This window comes from Plectropomus leopardus, chromosome 1, assembly GCF_008729295.1.
Source record: "Plectropomus leopardus isolate mb chromosome 1, YSFRI_Pleo_2.0, whole genome shotgun sequence".
Taxonomy (NCBI): Eukaryota; Metazoa; Chordata; class Actinopteri; order Perciformes; family Serranidae; genus Plectropomus; species Plectropomus leopardus.
The window spans coordinates 26,695,319-26,716,565 of record NC_056463.1 but is presented as its reverse complement, the minus strand read 5'-3'; the positions used below and the strand labels follow the sequence as shown (position 1 = coordinate 26,716,565).

The window sequence follows — 21,247 nt, the reverse complement described above, 5'->3', positions numbered from 1 at the left end:
GCTTCTCATTTTGGACATTTGGAGATGTGACACTTAACTGCAAAAGTGTCAAAATCAATATTTTTAGTGGCTTATTTTTTGTGGAAATTTACTTGAATATTTTTAAAAAATAACTACAATCAACAACAATAGACACAGCAACATTTGGAAAAGGTTAGGGCTTGGTTGATGCTAATGGTTGGTGCCAGTGTTTACAAAATGTTTTGGGGATAAACTGATCTAATGCACTCAGATGGAGAGACCTAGTTTCTCAGTGGAGAAGGCCATGGAGTGCTTTATTTTTGAGTGCAGCTGTTCAAATATGATTGTGGCCTACACAGATAAAAAAAAAAAAAGGCAGGGAGGAAAAACACACAATGCCAGCCCCTGTGGTGCTTTACACATAAAATATACACTAGTACAGTATACACACACAAACAGCTACACACACAATTTCCTCACTCTGACACACACACTCATCTTACCACTGACCCACACAGCAGACTCATGAAGAAAACCCCCCTTAGACAATGATTCAACCTTAAAGTCCTAACCTGACCTATGACAAGTGTTAAGTTTAAGAACAGGATTAATGCATGTGGGCATTCCAGTGATTCACTGTCTGGTGGGGCTAAGTACATTGCATGCTATACCCTATTTTACATCTATTATGCTGTCTCAAACCATAAAAGGGGAATACCAGCTTTTTGGCATTTTGATGTTTTTAGACAGCTTTAAAATTGCCATCAGCCATAAATCAGAAAGAGAGGTTGTCTTGCTTGAACCTACTCTGTGATGTCACATTGATTAACATGTAATCAGAACAATTTGAAATATGGAAAATGTGAGTGGTTGTGCACCTAAGCGTTTTTCTACAGGGAAATTCTTAATGTTAGGACTGTTAGATATTCTTTCTCCATCATTGATAAGATCCTGTGCTTTCAGTCTTAAGCTTCAGGGCAGTTTGTACCAAATACTACAACCACAAACTTTTCCACTCGGTGCTTTGAATGAATCTTTTTCAAACACTCAATGGTTTGCTACCAAACCTCTAATCTACTCTTCCTCTTTGTGTGCATGCTTGTGGTATTTTCTCCTCAGGACCTCCTCGCTGCCTCCTCTGGATTGGCCGCTGCCGAGCCAGTTTGGCCAGTATGACCTGAAGATAGAGGTGCAACCCAAAGCCCACCACCGAGCGCACTATGAGACTGAGGGCAGTCGAGGAGCCGTTAAAGCAGCATCCGGTGGCCACCCGATCGTCAAGGTAACACATTTTGGCATGTTCCCACACATTTGGGGCACTTTCTGCTGATGAGCCAAAAACATCCACCATTTTGTAGTTCAAGCCTGAAACTGCAAAGACCAATTGCTAACAAGCTTAGCGGTGAAAAACATCTGTTCTGACATCCTATGAATAAAAATGACCTAAATCTCTTTTACAGAACATTAACTTTGGTTTTTCTGCTCTATTAAACAAAACACGAATGCTGATGTCTCTACCATACGGGATTAAAATTCCCTCTGAGGTCAGGACTGATTTACTGTCTGTGTTAACTTGATGCTGGCCATGCATCAGCTAAGTGAGACCCTTTGCACCGAGCACTTATCATCCAACTCCCACTGCTTTAACCACACAGCCGAGATGTCAATTCTTGCAGCCTTCGGTGATGAAATCAGACATGAAAGGAAGAGAAGTAGGTGAACTGAACTGACTAGCTGAATTTAGCAACGGCTTCCTGAGAGATTGAGACTGTTTTCCAGATTGCAAGAATTGCCCTCTACATGTGAGTGAAATATATTCTATTCTCACAGTTCACAGAGACATCCTCTATACTTAAGATAAAGATAGCAATGTTTTAAACACAAAAATCTTCTGCCTAACACAGAAGTTGCAGGACTTCAGCACCTACCTGCAGTATACCAATACCTGTTGCTAAGACAAATGCTACATTGTTGGACTATAAAAAAAGCAACTGTTCAGCCATTTCACTCCAACATCAGCAGGCTGTTGTGAACAAGCCTTACATCTAAGGTTTCATTTGACGTATTTGCATGTGTGGATTGTCACATGGATCCTCTCCAACAGCTAGACTGTCAGTCAACCTGTTGAGGCAGGAAGACAAGCAGGCAGCCAAGAGAGCTGCCACCATAGCCCAGTCTGGTCTGTCATTTGATAGCACCTGCAAGAGACTAGGTGAGTCTACATAGAGCTATGGCTGCTTTTCTCTCAGAGGGAATGAGAGCGAGAGAAAGATAGAGAGAGAGCAATAGCGGAAGATTTCTGTCTCATTAATATTTCAAGAACACGTTGACAAGTTTCCTTTGTGTATATGATTAGGATTGAGCCTCAGGGCTGGACCGTGACCACAGTTGCAGAACCCAACAATGGCTGTACAACCAGCCCAACAGGATCGACACATTCAGACCAATATCCTCTGCATATCTTATACACTTGCATCTACTTTACTAGCATTGCAGATCAGTTCTTGAAAATATAATGCAATTTTTTGTTTTAATCTATGTTAAGACACGTACAGATGCAGTTGAAACACAACCACACTGTGCATACTTTTTTATTATTAATTATTGTTTTATTATTGTTGGTTGTAGGAAACATGTATTTTCATTGCTTAGGACTACAGATGGGAAGAAGGTTTGTCCTTAGGCTAACTCCCTGGCCATTCATTCATTATACACAATATACAAAAGATCTAACAATTAAAAAAAACATGATAATCGAACAGCTGTGGACACAAAATTTCCTGAAACAACAAGGAAGCCCAAATTACTGCCATTTGTTGCTTTAGAAACAGCCTATGTCCTCATGCATGCAGTCATGCAGGCTCCCTCCAGGCCAATCATTAACCATTTCAACCTCAGTTAGACCAAGATTCTATCCTGCCATATGTGACGATGCATAATTTAGCCGTCAAATGTTTTCAACCAAGCGTTTGCCACGCTTGCCCTCATTCCTCATCCCCAGAGGAGTTTGGTTATAACAGTGCGGTCGGTTATACTGCAGCATGAAGGAGGCACACTCTGTTTTGTTTGCTCCAAACATTTAATTTTTTAATGTTATTTGTTTTATCTTATTATGGTTATTAGTTTTTGTTGGGCTAAATAAAGATTAGAATCTGAAACAGCCCCAATAAAAGCCAATCACAGTTTAGGTCGGGGGGGCAAGAACAGATGATGAGCCACAAGAGAAGTTAAGTTTACTACCACTCATAGTACTTGTTGTAGATGAACAAGGTTTACAAATCACTTTCGGAATAAATTGCCGCACAATAAATCTCTTATGAAGGGATTTGGCCAGGTGCCTGGACCTGTACAGGTAGTTACGAATAGTGAAAGAAGTCAGTGTTTCTTCTGTAGACGTTCTGTAGCTGCCACTACCAGTGCTGATAAGAAAAATCAAATATATTTCTGTTGGAATGCACTTCCATGATCACATGGACAAACAGCATTGTGTTGTCATGGACAGAGGGAGCAGACAGAGCGGGAAAGCACACAAACAACGTTTGCTTGTCATGAGCAGCGGTTTGCAGAGCCCTGTGAGAGAGAATGTGTGGGTCAAGTCAAGTCAATTTAAGTCAATTTTATTTGTAAAGCCCATTATCACAAAACACGGTTTGCCTGAGAGGGCTTTACAGCATACGACATCCCTCTAAGCTTAGACCCTCACATCGGCTAAGGAAATATGTTTTATGAAGGAGGGAGAAGTGAGCGAGTGAGTGTGATTAGAAAGTCTGTTTTTAAATTATGTGTTTGTTTATAGAGCATAGAAACTAAAAAAATCTTCATCATTCTACATACCACACCAGCCTGGTCAGTGTAGTTTCAGTTTTCAAAGTTAATAATTTTAATATCTTAACATAGATATAATAATGTTGTAAACTGCTAATCCAGAAATTACCACAGGTTTCCTCTGTATTGAACTCACTCACCTCTATTATCTTATACAGAAAACTTTCAGCTCCAGAATAATTTTAGGATGTTTTTAGAGTCTTACCCAACCCACCTATGGTGTTCTTTTATAGCGCACATGCTAAAAAACAATGCCAATCAACATAAAACGAACAGCTGGTTTGTGCTATGTGATAGTATCAGCACTTGTCCAGCAGGTCTAACAGTCACTCTTTGTTTACTAAACACTCAGTCCTCTATTGTTGGTCCTCTTGGCCTCTTTTTGATGCACTGTGCAAAAAAAGTAGTATTGAAAGGTCGTTTCTTCACCCTGTGATGTCATTGTTGTTTCTACAGAAACATGTAAACCAGCACACACACACACACCACACACACACACCCCCACACACACCACACACACACAAACATACACACACACAAACACAATGGGCTTTTCTATTGTTTGAGGTTATCAGAAAAACACAACTTGAAATGCTGGTTATAAGGTCATATCTATGCTAAAATAAAATTAAAAACACAACACACAGAGCAGAACCATGGGGCATTAATGGAAGAGATCTCAAAGTAAGTCGGCCTCTGTTTTGACCCAGTATATGTTGGACAGAAGGGGGTCAGACCAATTGAAACCGTTAACAAGCTTGCACATATCATGTTTCCTAGGTGCACTGAAGGTGTGAAGCAAGCTATTCCCTGGAGGCCAAATGACACAGGTGCCAACATGTGTGATTGCAGCTTCACTGCTGCAGAATTAGAACACACAGATTGAACATGTCTGCCTATATTTCAGATACGATAAAGATTAAAACCTTTGGGGGGGCAATGGTAAGAGGCATGTTTTAATTGGCATGAGGGCAAACATTGGTCTATAATTAAAGTCTAAAAAACATATTAGTTGCTGATACTTCTGTGACTGCCTTTTCTACAGATTGTGCTTCTATGTCCTCTGCGCTCTGTGGGACCTTTCATTCTCCTCGGGTCTTGACTCTGGTGGTGTGATGTCACCATATGACGGCATAGCTGCCATCTGGACAGGGTGATGACTTCCTTTTGTGGCCACGCTGTTGCCCAGATCATGGCACTGCTGCGCTGCTGTGTCAACAGAAAAACAAGACGATGTCTGGGGAAGGAGCTGTGGGGCTGGTCTACTTTAAATATGTTAACAATCTAAACATGTTGCTCTGTTAATGTGTAAAGAGGAGTCAGTTATTATAATGTCCTCTCCGCAGTGTGATAATCTTAATATTCTGGCCTCGTGTTTTACATCAGACCCGCTTTACATCAGCTGTATCAGACAGAATCAGATCTGGATCTGGTTACATTGGATTTCTCATTCTGGTTTGTTCAAAGTCTACAAACTAAGATTTCATGTGCTTGCTTTGGGACTGCACAATAAAAACTAGTGCAGGTGGAGCCCTCAGTAGCAGTTTGTATTTGGTTGTAACTTCCTGAAGAAATGGAGGGAGGAGTGCATGTGATGGTAGCCAATAGAAAAAGTTGCAAGTTGTTAGAAAGCTTGAGGGCAGTTCTGTATAGTACAGTTTTGTCCTATAGTGGATGCCCTTTCTGAAAAATGCTTGGATCTGAATAGTTTTCTCATTTGGGTCTCTTTTCTCTGTAGAGTCTGTCTACTTTGAAGCTCAAAGCACTCTCCTTTAGCTGGTGTCATACTGGTTTCAAGCACTGTCTCACAGGAACATAATCTGTACCCGACAAACATTGGCAAACTCTTGAAGATGAGCCCAGGCTTTGTTTACAAACCCTCATGTCTCTATCCTGCTATGTAGGCACCACTGCCTAGTTTTCCTATGCTTGGACAACTATTGGCTTTTATCGCTCAATCACCTTTAGGTGGGAGTCCCAACAGGTGTTTCACTGATCAGATCTTGGTGAAGCAAACTTTGAAGCTTTTTTTTCTTCATGCTCTGTTTGTAGGTGAGTTTTGAAATCTGATTTCTGAAAAATTCTGTACACATTTTTAAAAAAAAAAATTTTATTGTTAAGAAGAGAAATAAAAATGGCTGGATTGTTAGTAACAAAAGGATTTCGTAAACCTCGTTTAAGTCTTTAACAGGGACAGGTGGACACAGTTTTCTTACTTGCCATTTTTTAGCTTTTATACACACACACACACACACACACACACACACACAGACGTACATACGCACAATAAAAAGTTTCCCTAGATGACATCAAAGGCCTTTTACACATGCAGTGCACCATTATAAAATTGTTTTGAAGTTACAAAGGATTCACCCTAGAGTTTTGACAGGATTATAGATTTGGTATACAGAGACTGGGTTCAGTCTCCCAGTTTTATTTAGTTTCTGTTTTGGTTTCTACTAGGTTGAGTATCAAGGCAGTTAGTTACTCAGACCTCTCACCCAGTGGCTCTCATCCAGATTTCCCAGGGAGAATGGGTGTGTGAATTTTTCAGTGTGTCTGTGTAGAATTTAATGGCTCAGTTGAGACGCAGTTTTAGGTCAGTGATTTCTAACCTGCGGTTTTGGGCCCCAGACACAGGATGTAGGAGCTGTTAAGAAGTGTAGCCACAGAAAATAAGTGGCAAATAAGCCACTGTAGAGATCCCATTGTAGAGCTCAACTCAGAAATATAAAGATTTAGTTTAATGATCCGTTTATTATTATAATTCAATAAGCTGAAGTTGTGAACTGGCAATTTGTGTGTCTCTGTGTGTGCGCTCAGCCAATTGTATCATTTATGACTATAAAGAATTTGAGTTTTGTGTGTTGTGCATTATATTAAGCTATTAGAAAGACATAGGGGTGCTGACCAGCTGTTGATCAGTCATCTACAGAGAGACTTGGCCAGCAATGGTCATAGCAGTTAGCTCCTTTTCTGTCTGTATGTACGGTAGCCAGACAAAGGCCATAAAGCGTGACAGTGTTTACACTGAATTGTTTTGACAGACGTGATTCATAGCTCAGGGTTCTGTGAGGAATGCTGTGTATTTCTATGCAAAGACTGACACTAAGGGCTAATGATATTGTTACTAGCCACAGTGTAGCATTGTTGAAGCCCATCAGTCAAAGATGTTTTTGGAGCTTTTATCCATGACAACAATTACCGCTTCTTCAAGTGTAAAGCTAGGATAAAATGAGGAACCTGAAAAGAAATTCTCCCCCTTGTATTCCAGTGGTTGTGAGGGGAATCTTTGAACTGATGGTCGATAGACATTATTTACAAAATAAAGATACATTTGAAAAAATAATGTTCCACTATATAATATAGCGACAAGCATATCATTGGTTGATTGATTTTATTTATGGATTGTCATACTGAGGCAGAAAGGCACTTCAAGCTACAGTACTCAACTTGAGGCACTTTACATAAACACACACCTATTAATGTATTATAGATATGATGAGTATGGGCCTTTGTGTGAGAACACACATTTTGAGGAGCATACCCATTGATAAAATGGTACATTTGACTTAGCTTCTGTTGTTCTACTCTTAGCTGTACTGGCAGCAGTCTTACCCTTCTGAATGTGAATACTGAATATGGCTAATAATGTGCAAATGTTAAGAATATTTTTTGAGATTACAGTGGAACCCTCTCATAGTGATTCAGGTTACAGTGGTCAGCTACTTGTATGGATCAGAAAGCTTGGGACAGAATCATCCCTATGCAATTGCTGTTTAAATAATTTGATTATAGTAATCATATAGTACATTTCACTTGCATGATACTTTGCCTCCTGGTAACCCATCTGCTTCCAGCTGGCCTTTTGAGGCTCGTGCTGCGTCGAAATTAAAACCGGAAAAACAAAGTCATTTTCTCTCAGTGAAAAATGTAGTCTTGACGCTCATGATAAACTGCAAAAAACAAGCCACTAAGATACAGCAGTCAAACGTGGTGTTACCTCGAGTAACCTACTCAAACAACAGGAACAATAATGTCTGCTGGTGATGGAGACTAAGAAATAATGCGCACGAGGAAAGCACCTGAGGTCGAAGCTGCCCTCCTCAAGTGTTTTGATTAACACCTGATCCTGCAGTGCCCCTCTTGAGTGAGCCCTTGGTGAGGGAAATTTGAACTACAGTACGCTGTATTTTATATACAGAACTGAAATGTATTATCGTGTATTTGAGTTATCTACAGTGCAACTGTACTGTAGATGATATATTTTGTAACAGTCAATAAAATTCAGTAAATAGTAAAATAAATTCATTACTCTATCTTCATGTAAAAAAAAAACTAAAACAAATGTCAGTTCGATAGTAATTTCCATGAGAAATAAGGAGAAAAAAATACAGTTATAGTAACCATCCAATTACAGTGATCAATTTTAGGTTTCCACTTTTGTCGCAAAGTGATTGACCACCTGACCTTTTTGAAATGATTGTACATAGCTGGCTGGCTACATCTATGCCTGGCTGACTGGCTGTTTTAGCCATTCCTCTGGGGCTAGCTGCAGACCATAATCGGTACACCTGTTGCTAGGAGACATAAGTCCAAAGCCTCTCCGGCTTGCTGAGGTATCCTTGTGCGTATTTAAACAGCAATTGAGCGCTGCTGCACCCACACAAATATAAGGAGCCCCTCTGGTATTACCTGCTGCTACGCACTGAGGCAGGCAGTCACATCAGAGAGAAGCTGTCAGATACACTGAAGAAATAGCCACATGCTGTGGCACAGCACATCCACAATGCATAGGACTGTGCTTTATTAAAAACACAAGTCACAAAAAAACTGACAGTTGGAAAAAATATTATGTCCATCTTTAAACCTGATGTGACAGTCAATAAATCTAATTGAAGCTGTGGTGTCTGGTGACAAGGATTTGAAAGAGAATATGACAGAAGCTGTCCAAGTCAGCCTTATATTTCCACTGGCTTGGATGCATTAAATGATTCTGATCCCAGTGCGTGAATGCATGGCCGTGACCCCATTGCTGTCTATCTCTGTCTCTGTCATTCACTCATGCATCTTTGACCCCTTCCTTTATTCGGTCCATCTCTTTTTACCTTCATTTTATCTGCTGTATATTTTCTTACGTGCCCTCTTGCGTTGTGCCTCAAGGAAACTTTTGGCCTCGCCAGGTTTCTCAGACTGGCTGCCATAATGGGGAGACACACAGACAACAATGCAGAGCCATGCGGTTTGCACTGTGTGAACTGGCTGGGGCTAGTGCTGCTTTGCCCCAGGGCTGTATTTGATGTAAACATGTTGGAAGCTTGGCTCTCATTTGTTGTAATCAGGCTTAGCGCACAGTGAGAAAACAGTTACTGAGAGGGGGAGAGAGGGAGACAGAGGTGTGTGTGTGTGTGTGAGAGAGAGAGAGAGAGAGGGAGTGAGTGAGGGAGAGTGGGGGAGGATAGAAAGGGGAATAAGAGGAATTGAGCTTGGACCAGTCTAGCAAGGCCATATACAGCCCTCACGCAGTATACAGTAAACGCTCCTGTGTGTGTGTGTCTGTGTGTGCGCATGTGCATGCGCATGTATTGACCTTGTTTAAACAAACAGACAACCGGCCCCCTGGCTCTCTCTGCCCTCCCCAGTGTGCTGGGCAAACAGCAAGCCTGTGTGAGCTGTGCTGTGTGTGTGTGTGTGTGTGTCCATAGATCCCAGGTTGTGGTGCCACAGTAGGGAAACCACTGCCAGATAAATTGGGCCCACTCGTGACCTTGAACACCATTGCTCCTGTTTTTACATCTGTTGCACACACATGCTAGCCACACACACACACACACACACACACACACTCACTCTGTTTCTCTCTCTCTCTCTCGCTCTCTCTCTCTTACACACACACATATCACAAACCTTTCAAAGGACTACAGTTTATACTAAAGTTAGTATGCTTAAATCCACACATTCTAACAGACACTAACTTCAACACAAACTTCAGCGCTGTAGTTTACACCAATGTGAGTGTACGTAGCTGCTTGCTAGTACACACACACACACACATACACTCCGGCATACACACAGCGAGTCTCGCTATGGCAACAGTGGAGCAACACAGGGAAACAACTTGGCAGAGTCAGGCGCTCGCTGTGAGAAAGTGTCGAGTTACAGCAGAGGGCTGGAGCTGAGGTAGGTGAGAGGCGAGGACAGGGACGGAGAGGAGAGAGTGACAAAGGGAAAAGATGTGGGAAGAGATGTACATAAGCAGGAAGGGAAGTCGGGAGGGAGAGGGTAGGAGGAGGAGTGAAGAGGTAAGATGAGGAAAAGAGGAAAATAAAAAGTAGAGGAGAGGATAAATTGAGAAAGCAGAAAATGAACAGGAGGAGCGATGCTTTGCAGGTTGCTGAAACCCAGAGAGGCAGTGTTGTGCAGCAGGGAGCAGGTGATGCGCCCCCTATCATCTTTGCCCATGTATTTGTCTTAAACCCCAGATCAGCTCTCAGTATCACTGTCATTTTTGTATTTTAAACAAAAATGAAGTTAAAACTGTGGTGTTTGTATGCCTGTATGCCTGTTTATGTGTGTAAGATGTGAGATGTTTTTCCCCTCAGCTTGCTAGCCTTATTACTGGATCAGTGGAACAGATGAAGGCCAAAAATAAGTGGGGACTTTATTTAGTGGGAGCTGAGTATGTAACTGTATCCAGTGGTTTTATTTTAGGGGAGGGAGTTCATCCTAAATTTGATCCACAGTTCGAAGCGGCAGCCGTAAGTTAGTAACAGGCCTCAACGAGCACTAGGACATGTGACGGGTTTTAATATCAGTGTGGTTTAATATAAGAACTGATCTCTATCAGGGCTCATTTACTTGCTGACTGACCAGCTGGGCCGCACTCTGGATGGACAGAAAGGTGAGGAGTTAAAAGTGCAGAGACCACCCTCCTGTGGTATTTCACACTCAAGCATAGACTTAGAGGGTGGCGGAGGGGGTGACTCAGGAATGTGAAGCAAGTCAAGGGTGTGTGTCGTGTGTGCTTTACTGTCGAGAAACCTCCTCCGCCAGGACCATGGTACTATCCATGTGTGCTTGTTTACATGTCCCGCTGTTTGCAGGTGGCACTTTACCCAATTTCTGAACTGAAGGTGCAAATAGGCCCCTGAAGTGTGCTTGGACTGCTATTTGAGGAGCTCATGGTATCATTGTACTTGACATTTGTTACACAGTTTTAATGCAGTGTAAGGATTGTAAAACATATTGTTCAGGCTAGAAAGCTATTTAAACTGTTTTGAAAATTTGGCAGCAGTTAAAATCAGTGAATATTGTACTACGGCGTTGAAAAACATACTATAACAGCTTCCCACCTGCTGCTCTGCTTGTACTCCTAATGTACCAGTGCCATGTGCTGAGCCACTGTTGCTAAAGTAAATGTTATTCTTTGAACCAGCCCCGCGTTGTAAGGCTTACATGTGCTTAGTTTTTGTTGACTGAATCCATTTTGTCACTTTTTACAGTTTATGTGTCAGGGGTTAGGCAGGATGAAGACCCAAATGCAGAACAGAAAATAAGCAGACAGGTGTGCAAACGGAAAGAGATCTTTTAGTGCTGATGAAAATCCCAAAAGTCAAAAGCAAGAAACCAAAACACAAAGCACAAATACAACATGAGTGAAAAAAATAAACAGAAAACAAACCAGGATAACAAGGAGGAACTCAGGTGAAGGCAGCAGCAAACACACAGGAAAACCAAAGGATAGAAGCACAGCAAGGGTAACAGCAGGGTTAACAGACAAACTGACAAATGGGAACACAGGTTTATATACACAGAGGGCACTAATTAAGACAATGACACACAGCTGGAGTAGGTGGACACAGGGAACAGGAGCAAAACACAGATTGGCCATCAAATGAAGGTGAGGCAGGGAACACAAGGGTGGAGTAAACGAGACTAAAAGAGGACAGGGATGCAGGGAGGACTAACAAGGATGGACAAACAAGACTGATTCAAGACAGGTGAGATTGATCAGGCAAACACAAAGACAGGAGGTAAAACCAGACTTGACACATGATGATTCAAACTCCAAAATAAAACAGGAAACAGAACATGAGAAAGAAGAAACTAGTGACACAAACAGAAAACCCCCCAAAACAAAGTTTACACTATAAAATCTCAAATCATGACATTATGTTTGTACGCTACTCTATTTTTTTGCTATTGTCAAATAAATCAATTTGAGCAGAATTGCAGAAACACCAAACAGAAAATGATTGACACTTCCTAAGTCCCGTCCCCAATTAGTTACAGTTGCTAGGTGGGACAAGCTTGACAAGAAGAAGCATGTCAACGCTGGTTCCATTTAGCAAAGTGTGGCAGTGTTTATTAGATAGTTTCTTGCTGTTAGGAAATATAGCTTCAAGAAGCAGACATTAAAGGACCACAGTATGTGATGGAAGAATATATTCACATTGTTAACGTCATAATCAAGGGAAAAGCAAACTGAGGTTTCGGTTCTCAATGAAAAGGGAGAAGTAGAGACCAAGGATGACAAAAGTCAGTCAGCACTGCTCTTGTACTTCCTGGTATGTGCCCCGTTTTTTCCCTTCTGGGCATTAGTACTAATAAATCCATGTTGCTGACCAAGTTGAGCGTTTTTACCATGTGGATCTAAGGGAATTGACTCCCTTCTGGAGCCAGCCTCAAGTGGCCATTCAAGGAACCGCAGTTTTTGGCATTTCTGTCCTCATTTTTCAGCCCACTTGGTGCTGATCTAGTCTCTTTACTGTAAAAAATTACTTTGGAGCAGCATGTAGCTGCACGGAGACAATATTACATCTATTCATGTATTAAAGTTATGCTAACCTATTTTCTGGCTAACAATAATTAATACCACCTTTAAAATATATCAACAACCAACCTGTCTGTCCTTTTCCAAATCTATTTAACATTACCACAGAAAGTAAACCTGGCTTGCATTGTTGATTTGACATTAGGCTAACTCCCTTTGATATAGAATAGCTAGCTAGTTAACTAGCGTTTTGCTAACATTTGCTAACTTATGATGCAACTATATATAATGTAATGCGTCTGTAAAGGTTGTGACAGCCACATCTTTTAAAATGTACTTTTCTCTTCAGTGTAGACAAGTGAAGTGCATAGCATAACCAGGGGAAGAGGAAAGTTGACCTAGGTGTTGCCAGGTTTTAATCTTGCTCAACTATTATTGGAGCACAGAGCGAAAAGAGGCCTGACTTAGGAAGGGTCAATTGTGTTTTTAGTAACAGTTGTTGTGAGTGTGGCAGAGTGACTGAATTAGCCCGGCTGTGTGCTTTGTTTCTGTTTGGCCGGGACTGTTGATTCACTGGGACTGCTGAAGTGAGCTCTTTCTTTCTGGCCCTCTAATCAGGTTTTCCTGGTTGATTATTTGATTTGGAAAGAACTCCTGGCCTGCTAAGTGTATGTTTGTCAACACTCTGGCTCCACACCAAATCCCTCATGCACAGGGGGACAGAGAAATAGAGAAAATACATGCGGACGCAGAGAGACGGCAGAGATGAAGAGGGTAAATGGAAGGAAAGGAAAAAAAATCAGGGACCTTTTTGTTTCATGGCGACAGTTTGTGGTGTTGGGTAGGAGGCACAAACTTGGGGAAAAAAGCTTAAGACAGCTTCTACTTAATTTTACACAATGTTAAACATGTTCAACAATTTTATGTTGCTTGGATGGAAAACTCTGGTATCACATTGGCGCTGGTGTACAAAAAAGGCCAATGTGTTTTTTAACGAAAAGATCTGATTTTTTTAAACTTTTTTTTTTTTGTCATGCTCTTATTTACACCCATGAAGCGTTTTGAGTTTTTTACATATGCTTTCCTTTCTCACAGATACAGTCCTCCAGACACTGTTAACTCATTTTATGCTGTCTGGAACACACATGGTGTTGCGAATAAACATGCCCTGATTTACTGACACACACAGACACACTGTGCACTACAAGCATGCACACATACACACGTGTAAGCACTGTCCGTCTGTGCTCACTTCCAGACTGAGCAGACATGATCATAAAACAAGCTACACAACTCACAAGACCGTTGATTTACTGTGACTCTGTGTTTCTTTGAATCCAGAATGGTGTCATTTATAGCCACGGATCCATTGAGGCCGGGGTGCATAATTACCTGTTAGCTTGTTACTGGCAAAATTTGTACTTTTATGTGGCTCTTAAGATCTAATGTGGTTTTCAAAGATGAACCCATTACTGGTTATTATAGGGGCCTCATGCTGTTCCTTGGTGCAACTTCCTTCCGAATATATTTCATGTGCCAAAAACAGCAGTTTTGATTCCAGTGTGACAAGTGAGGAATTATCTCACTGCTGTAGGCATCTGTTCAAGTTTGAAAGTTTAATTTCAGAATTATATGCTGTCTACATGAGTTTGTATGTAGTTTTGTGTGAGGATGGAGCTGCCTTCTCTGGCCATCATCCCTGTGGTTAGTGTCACAGAGATTTCACCCTGCCTTCTGCAGCACACTGCGCTGCAACAACCAACAGCTCATGTAGAAAGCAGAGATACACACACCCAAAAACAACATGAACCGCGGATCTGTTTAGTCTTTCACTCTAATTCAGACATGCCTCCATCACTGAGCAGTTAAAACACATGGAGGATGTGGTGGAGTAGTATCAACATACCTTGGGGTGGGGAGTTTTTGCTTCAAAGAAAAGCCCTGAGGGTTGGAAATTAAATTTTAAAAGCCAAAAAAACTCAACAGTGGCAAAAAGTAATCACTGATTTATTGGTTTTGATAAACAATACCTTGCCTATGTAATTATACATGACTGTAACTGTCACTTCCTTGAAAATACAGCAATGCTTTCCACAGATTTTTGGTGGTGATTTTGAAAGTCAAGATAATCAAAGGGAATATGCACTCAGCTAACATCTCACGCCGTCCAGTGTAGAATAAATCCCATGTCCTTATTTTATTTCAGTGCTTGGCTAATATTATAGGTGTAAGGTGTGCTTCTTTGTGATTGTGTGAATGCACATGTTTTTTTTCCTCCTTTAACTTTTTGTAAAAGTTATTTTTATTACTCAACCAAAGTGTCTACAAACACTGCAAACCGAAGCCGAACCGAGCTGTATGGTTTCTTCCTCAGTTCACTAAGACACTGCAGTAGTTTAACCAGCCTGAACATGTATGTCTCAGCCAAGACTTCTGTATTGTATATAAGCCTCTCTGCTCCTGATCATCCCGCAGGGTTCCCACAGTCATGAAAAACCTGCAAAAGTCATGGAATTTCCCAAACATATTTTCCAGACCTGGGAAAGTCATGGAGCTATTAAAGACCACTGAAAGTTTTGCAAAAGTTATGGAATTTTGTTGTGTGTAATGGAATTGTTACATGAATAACTTCCACGAAGTGCAACATAATGGCAAATTAAATTTCTGTAGTTCTTGATGTAACGTTGTGTGTGTGTGTGTGTGTGTGTGTGTGTGTGTGTTTGAAAAACACTGCGCAAGTGGGGCAAGAGAAATAATAAATATATTTTGGGTCCTTAAAAAGTCATAGAAAAGTTTTGAATTTTCTTCCATTAAAATGTGTGGGAACCCTGATCCTTAGACACTGTGATAACCACAATGGACGGAATTTTATCCTTTTTTCTTAGTAAATGGATGCTAATCATTCCTCTGTCTGCAAAAGTTGTACATATTGAAGGATTAAGGTAACCATTGTGCTCTTAACTAACTTAACAAAAGGTCTTATTTCGTTTTCTTGCCATAAATAAATTTCCCGTGTACTATTTTCAATCCAGCCCTCTCTCAGGAACCAGTGAGTCTTTTTTTAAGCTCTGTAGCAAAACCCTTTAAAGACACTAGGTTTTTATTCAGCCAAGAACAGTAAAGCATTATTCAGATTTTAGCTTTGCTGCCCTGTCTGTCTAGTATCTGCCTCTGGAGGCTCGTTCTCTCACATAACCCGCTGTAAACACAGCATATTTTAGTTTTTCCACAGCTCAGTTCAACGTAGGCGCCCCCATACTTTAACTTCTTTCACCACAGGGGAGCGTCTTGGAAGTTAGAGAGAACAAGAGGGAGATGCAAAACCGAGCACAGGCTACCAGTATTCCACCACTGGTTTCAGTACCCCTTTTTACATTTATCCTTCCAGCATTTTACCAATGCTGGAAATAAGTCACATTTAATAATCCCGCTGCAGACCAGAAGAGTTAAATAATTGGCTTCAGAGAGAGTCAATATTTTGAAACCAAGCATGCATTTCTTTTGGTAGTGCTTGCTCACCGTTTTTCTCAGGTACACACTGTGTGTTTCCAGGGCCTGATTGTGACCAATTTAATCCTTTTTATTTGAGCTAGTTTTGGAACAACACATGACAAATCTCATGCTACACCCACTTTCTCTCCATCCACCCACCATACTTTTTGTACCAAACATTGACACAGCGGTGTGTGACGCAAACCTGCAGGGAGGAAAGGGTCAGTAGCCAGCTGTGGTGGGGTTGAGGCTTGGCAGTTCCTGGAGTGAAACAGCAATGAATGGCCTTGTTCTTCTCTGTTACCCTGAATGGGCTGCCCTCCATCTGAGCTGGAGGTGTGGGCTGCGAGGGCAGTACGGAGGGAGCGTGTATGCGCGGGGGGGGGGTGCCATCCTGCCGTCACGCAGTCTGCCAAGTACAACATTACAACTGTGGTGGGACTGTGTGTGTATTTTTTTTTTGTCCCTCTGAGGAGGAAAGGTCTTGTTCTCCTTTCCATCTTCCCCTTGTCTCTACTCGACATGCAACACTTTTCCTTCGTCCAACATCTCACCTGTCTGGGTGGAACAGGGGTGCCAGCGCTCAGGGACTAATGGAGAGGGCAGCTGCTACTCTAGGTGCCACATGCCAGCCAGGTTGGCACGCATGAACCACTGGATTTGAAAAGGCTGTTGACATTTTTACTGGTAATTTTTTTCCCCCTTTAGCCACGGTGTTACCATTAAAAGGCTTTTTATATACAGGAGACCTCACAGAATGAGTTGTGTGAATGATGCTTTTGTATAACTCAGCATCTATTTTTTGTTAATTGATATGATGATTTACTACAAGAGCTATTTGTTTTTCTCTTAACCCTTTTTCATGGTTGACATTGTAAATGCAATACAACCTTTATTCGATTGAACAGATGGGGTTTCAAGGCTCTGGTGAAGTTTTTGGAGGAAACAGTGTCCTGCACTGAATCCTGTTCAGCGGCAGGCCCGCAAGGGGAAAAAATTATAAGTCTATTAGTTGAAAACATCAGTGTCAAACTGGTCGGAGGCCAAAGTGCCAGATGAATCTCCAGTGGCCCTGCCAGAAATATCGCAACACCCTCGACCTGACATTTAGATTCCCTCCAAAAAAGGTGGCCTTCTGAAGGCAGTGGAAATGAAGAGAGTATTCCTTTGTTCACACCTCTCATCTGGACCCCGAGAACTCACATCTGTTTCTATTCTGTTTTTCTGTCTCTCTCTGTCCTGTCTCAGCTCATTGGCTACAGTGAGAAGCCCATCAACCTGCAGATGTTCATCGGGACAGCAGACGACCGGTACTTGAGGCCGCACGCCTTCTACCAGGTGCACAGGATCACCGGGAAAACTGTAGCCACGGCAAGCCAAGAAATTATAGTCTCCAGCACCAAAGTTCTCGAAATTCCTCTCCTGCCTGAAAACAACATGTCAGCCAGGTAGGTGTCTGAAGCACTTCAGGATTACATTACTCCGGAATGAGCTTACCACCATGACGGAAGCCCTGTCCAATGAATAAATAACCACATTTATGATCATATAGGGTGGTTACATCTTCCAAAGGAGATTTATTAGATTTTCTTAATTTAAACCTACAGGAGACTTGGCTGCAGAGGGAAAACTGAGGGTTTCTAATGGAGCGGAGAAGCAAACTTTATTCGAATTTTTATGATTCTGCATCACCAAAATGATTATATTTATATAAGATCTGGTTTCATTTACATTGCAATTCATAGGAAGGGATTTGGGAGGGATTTCTCATTCACCGTTGCAATAAATCATATTCACGGGCATTTTTATTCTGTTATTCAACACTTAATTTGCCCCTCATTGCCAGCCCCCTGCTGGGCTTGTGGTTGGTTTTATCACTCCCAGGCCTTCACTACTTACATGTCTTAGCGATTGCCATCCCAGTGCTGCCGTATGGGGCCAACTATTTTCCCTCTACCTTGCAGTATCGACTGTGCTGGCATCCTTAAGCTGCGGAACTCAGACATCGAGCTGCGGAAGGGGGAGACGGATATAGGAAGAAAGAACACACGGGTCCGCGTGGTGTTCCGAGTGCACATCCCTCAACCCAACGGGAAGGTGCTGTCGCTGCAGGCTGCCTCTATTCCTGTGGAGTGCTGTGAGTGTCGACTTCCCAGCCAGAGTCTCACACACATGCGCAAACACCCGAGCATATTCATTCAGAAAACCGAGCACACACACAAACTTCTCCACACACTTCTTTTTTTGCAAGCTTGCAGGAGGTGAGGCAGCTGTGTGTTGCAGAGATTTGAGATGTTGATTTAATCTGCTGTTTGCTCTCATTCAAAGTCTCTTTAGATAAGAACTTATGATAATTGTTATGTAAATGTGCTCGGTTCTGTTCTCTGTGCCATTAGCTCTGCAATAAATACTACCTTTTTTGTGCGGCTGGCAGAAGTGTTGGTATAAATCTGTGGTAATTTTTGAAGCCATCATGTTTGATGATTTTTTTATGAAATTCCATGATATTGGAAGGTGTTCCTGTTAATTTCTTTGCTTATATAGTAGTAAATCCACACACGCAAAATAGACTGCAGTGCGAAAAAACACAGTTCAGCAAATGATCATCCTTCTTTTCTCCTCAACCCCTGCTGCGTCTCTCCCAGCCCAGCGTTCGGCTCAAGAGCTGCCCCAGGTTGAGAAATCCAGCCTGACCAGCTGTCTGGTCAGCGGGGGAGAAGAGATGGTCATCAGCGGCTCCAACTTCTTCCCAGAGTCCAAGGTCATCTTCCTGGAGAAAGGCCCCGGTAAGTGTTATGTCCACACAGCAGCTTACCCTTGAACCACCTCTGCAGAAACAGCTTGTGCCAATTAAGTGTGTAAAAAATCATGTTTGACAGATTTTTCTAAGAGAGGGCACCACGAGTAAAACATGACACGTGTCAATTATAGGGTGTGTTGAACAATCCTATTCTTCAGTGGCAAAAAACCTAACTTTGAGTTCTTTTGAATTTATGTTTATTTTTTAATTAATACACTTACTGAGACTAAAATTTTATCTTTAAATTTAAATCTTGCTAGTGTTGCAGAAGTCAGCAGAAGATTTTATAGTAGTCATAGCTGATACATGTCTGCAGGGAGGTGAAAAAGACGTGTCATTATCTTAGCCTCAACAAGCCCCCTGTTCCCTCAGGGCATTTTGTCAAATGCAGAACAGATTTATGTCTGCTAGTAATGCTGTCTATCAAGTAAGAATGAGGTAATGCTTCAAATATCCTCATGCAGCTTTTGCAGTATTTTCACAATATTTTCATTATATATACTCTGTCTCAAAGCAAACACTACTGTCAGGATTTCAATACATTTAGTATTATAATATTCAAATCAATTCTTATACAGAAATACAAATCTTCAAATATTTGTCCATCATCCACACTGTGTTTGTAAGTAAAAGTGAGAAAGAAAAAAAAAAGCGGTTTACATATATGCAAGAATTTTCTTGTCATTGCTATCCAAAAAAATTAACAGACAGGCACAATAAATATGCTTATTTAATAAGTGAATTCACAAAGTAGATGCATGCTTCGTGTTATTTATGTTTTATATATTTTAAATTAATATTTATTTGCAAAAGGCTCGTATCTGTTTAACAAATGTTTCTACTAAAGAGATCTCGAAGTTAAACCCGCTGTGCTGTTCAGCCTTGTTTCTTTGAAGTCCCCTGTCTTTTCTCTGCCTTATCTTTTTTCTCTTTTGTACATCACTCCATAATCAAAACACTTGTAATAGCTGTTCCCTGGTATGGAAATTTTAAATGGATAACATTCGTTGAGCTAGTCTCTGCCTGCCTGAGGTAGCTTTGTGATGTAGGGCAACAGAATCAAGTTCGCACATGGCAGAAAGTTGAGCAGTGTTGTTTTTGTGAGTAGGAGCCATTCTCTAAGATTTTGTAGGGGGAAAAAGCAGTGCAGAGGAATGTCTTTAGCTCTTTCAGGTGAACCAGGTGAAGCATGGCAGAGAAAAGTAGCGTCGCTGAAACAACTCACCGATGGTCAAGTCTTTATAGCACAGTGGCAAGCAGAAAGCTTAGAGAGGTGCATCTTGGGTAGGGAGGAAAGCTGGGCCCCATAGTGCAGGAAGGCAGCGGACTGTGGAAGGACACTAAAGAATATGAAAGGGGAGGGGAAAATGATGTTGATTAGGTTTGTGTAAATGATCCCCCTCATCATGACTAATCCGCCCGCTTTACTGCAGAAAGGCACTGATTGGAGTAAGTACGGGAATGGAAGAAAAGAAAGAAAGAGAGGCAGTGACAGATATTTTTCCACCATCTCTCATAATTGAAAGACAACAGTAGATTCAAGAGGGACTGGAGAGACTGGGCTATTGTTGCTAGTACACAGAGATTATGGGCTGGTACTATAAATGACTTTAATACATACAGAAACGGAAATTCGAGTGTTTCTTCACATGATATCCTATTTTAAAACAGAAAAATGTCAAGCTCTAATGAAATAGTTTAGGTTTGCTCTCTCTTGGTATGCGTAGATTTGGTTTGGTTGAGTCCTGTTTTTGTTATCTTAATGTCACTTTTATTCTGGTCTTTGGGGTTTTCTCATGGCAAGTACATTCCTTCCTGAGAGTCTTTACATTAAGAAAATACTGTTTTAAAATGCCAGGGGGATGTCTTCTTTCTTAACTTTCTCTTGTTTTTTGTCTCTTTATTATTTACTTAAAACCAAGATTCCAGAGTCACTATACTTCCTAAAACATAAAAGTTAAAAGTAAGTCAGTAACTGGTCTAAGTATTTCAACTGTACAAGGACGAATGTTAATACCAAAGATTAGACTTAAAAACTAAAACACAAGCTCCTTTACACAGCCTGTTCAAAGCGGGAATGTCAAGGCTCATTTATAATCACTTTGCATATGAAAATAAATACCTTCGTTTGAAACATTGGAAATGTAACTGCCCTATTACTTCCATGCATCCTTTATGATAGCACACATACATCCAATAAATGACAATAAAGAGCGGAGTCAAACTTTTCAGACAACAAACAAGGCTACTACGGAGGTGTTCGTAATAATGTTAATGGGAGTAATGTTGCAGACAGCGGAGGTCTGTGAGGACTTTAAATACATTGCGACATGTGGCCATAGAATTCTTTTCACTATATTAATGATCTGCTATGTAACTCCATTTTTTAAAACAAT

General features: G+C 41.2%; 1 protein-coding gene across 1 annotated transcript in view; it reads left to right on the top strand.

Annotated features, from left to right (window-relative positions):
• Window positions 1-21,247, top strand: part of nfatc3a (nuclear factor of activated T cells 3a) — a 66,221-nt gene that overhangs the window by 23,628 nt on the left and 21,346 nt on the right. The window contains exons 3-6 of the mRNA XM_042510103.1: window positions 1,081-1,243; window positions 17,300-17,499; window positions 18,016-18,188; window positions 18,697-18,837. Of these exons, the coding sequence (XP_042366037.1) occupies window positions 1,081-1,243; window positions 17,300-17,499; window positions 18,016-18,188; window positions 18,697-18,837 (677 nt within the window). The remainder of the gene's footprint in view (window positions 1-1,080; window positions 1,244-17,299; window positions 17,500-18,015; window positions 18,189-18,696; window positions 18,838-21,247) is intronic.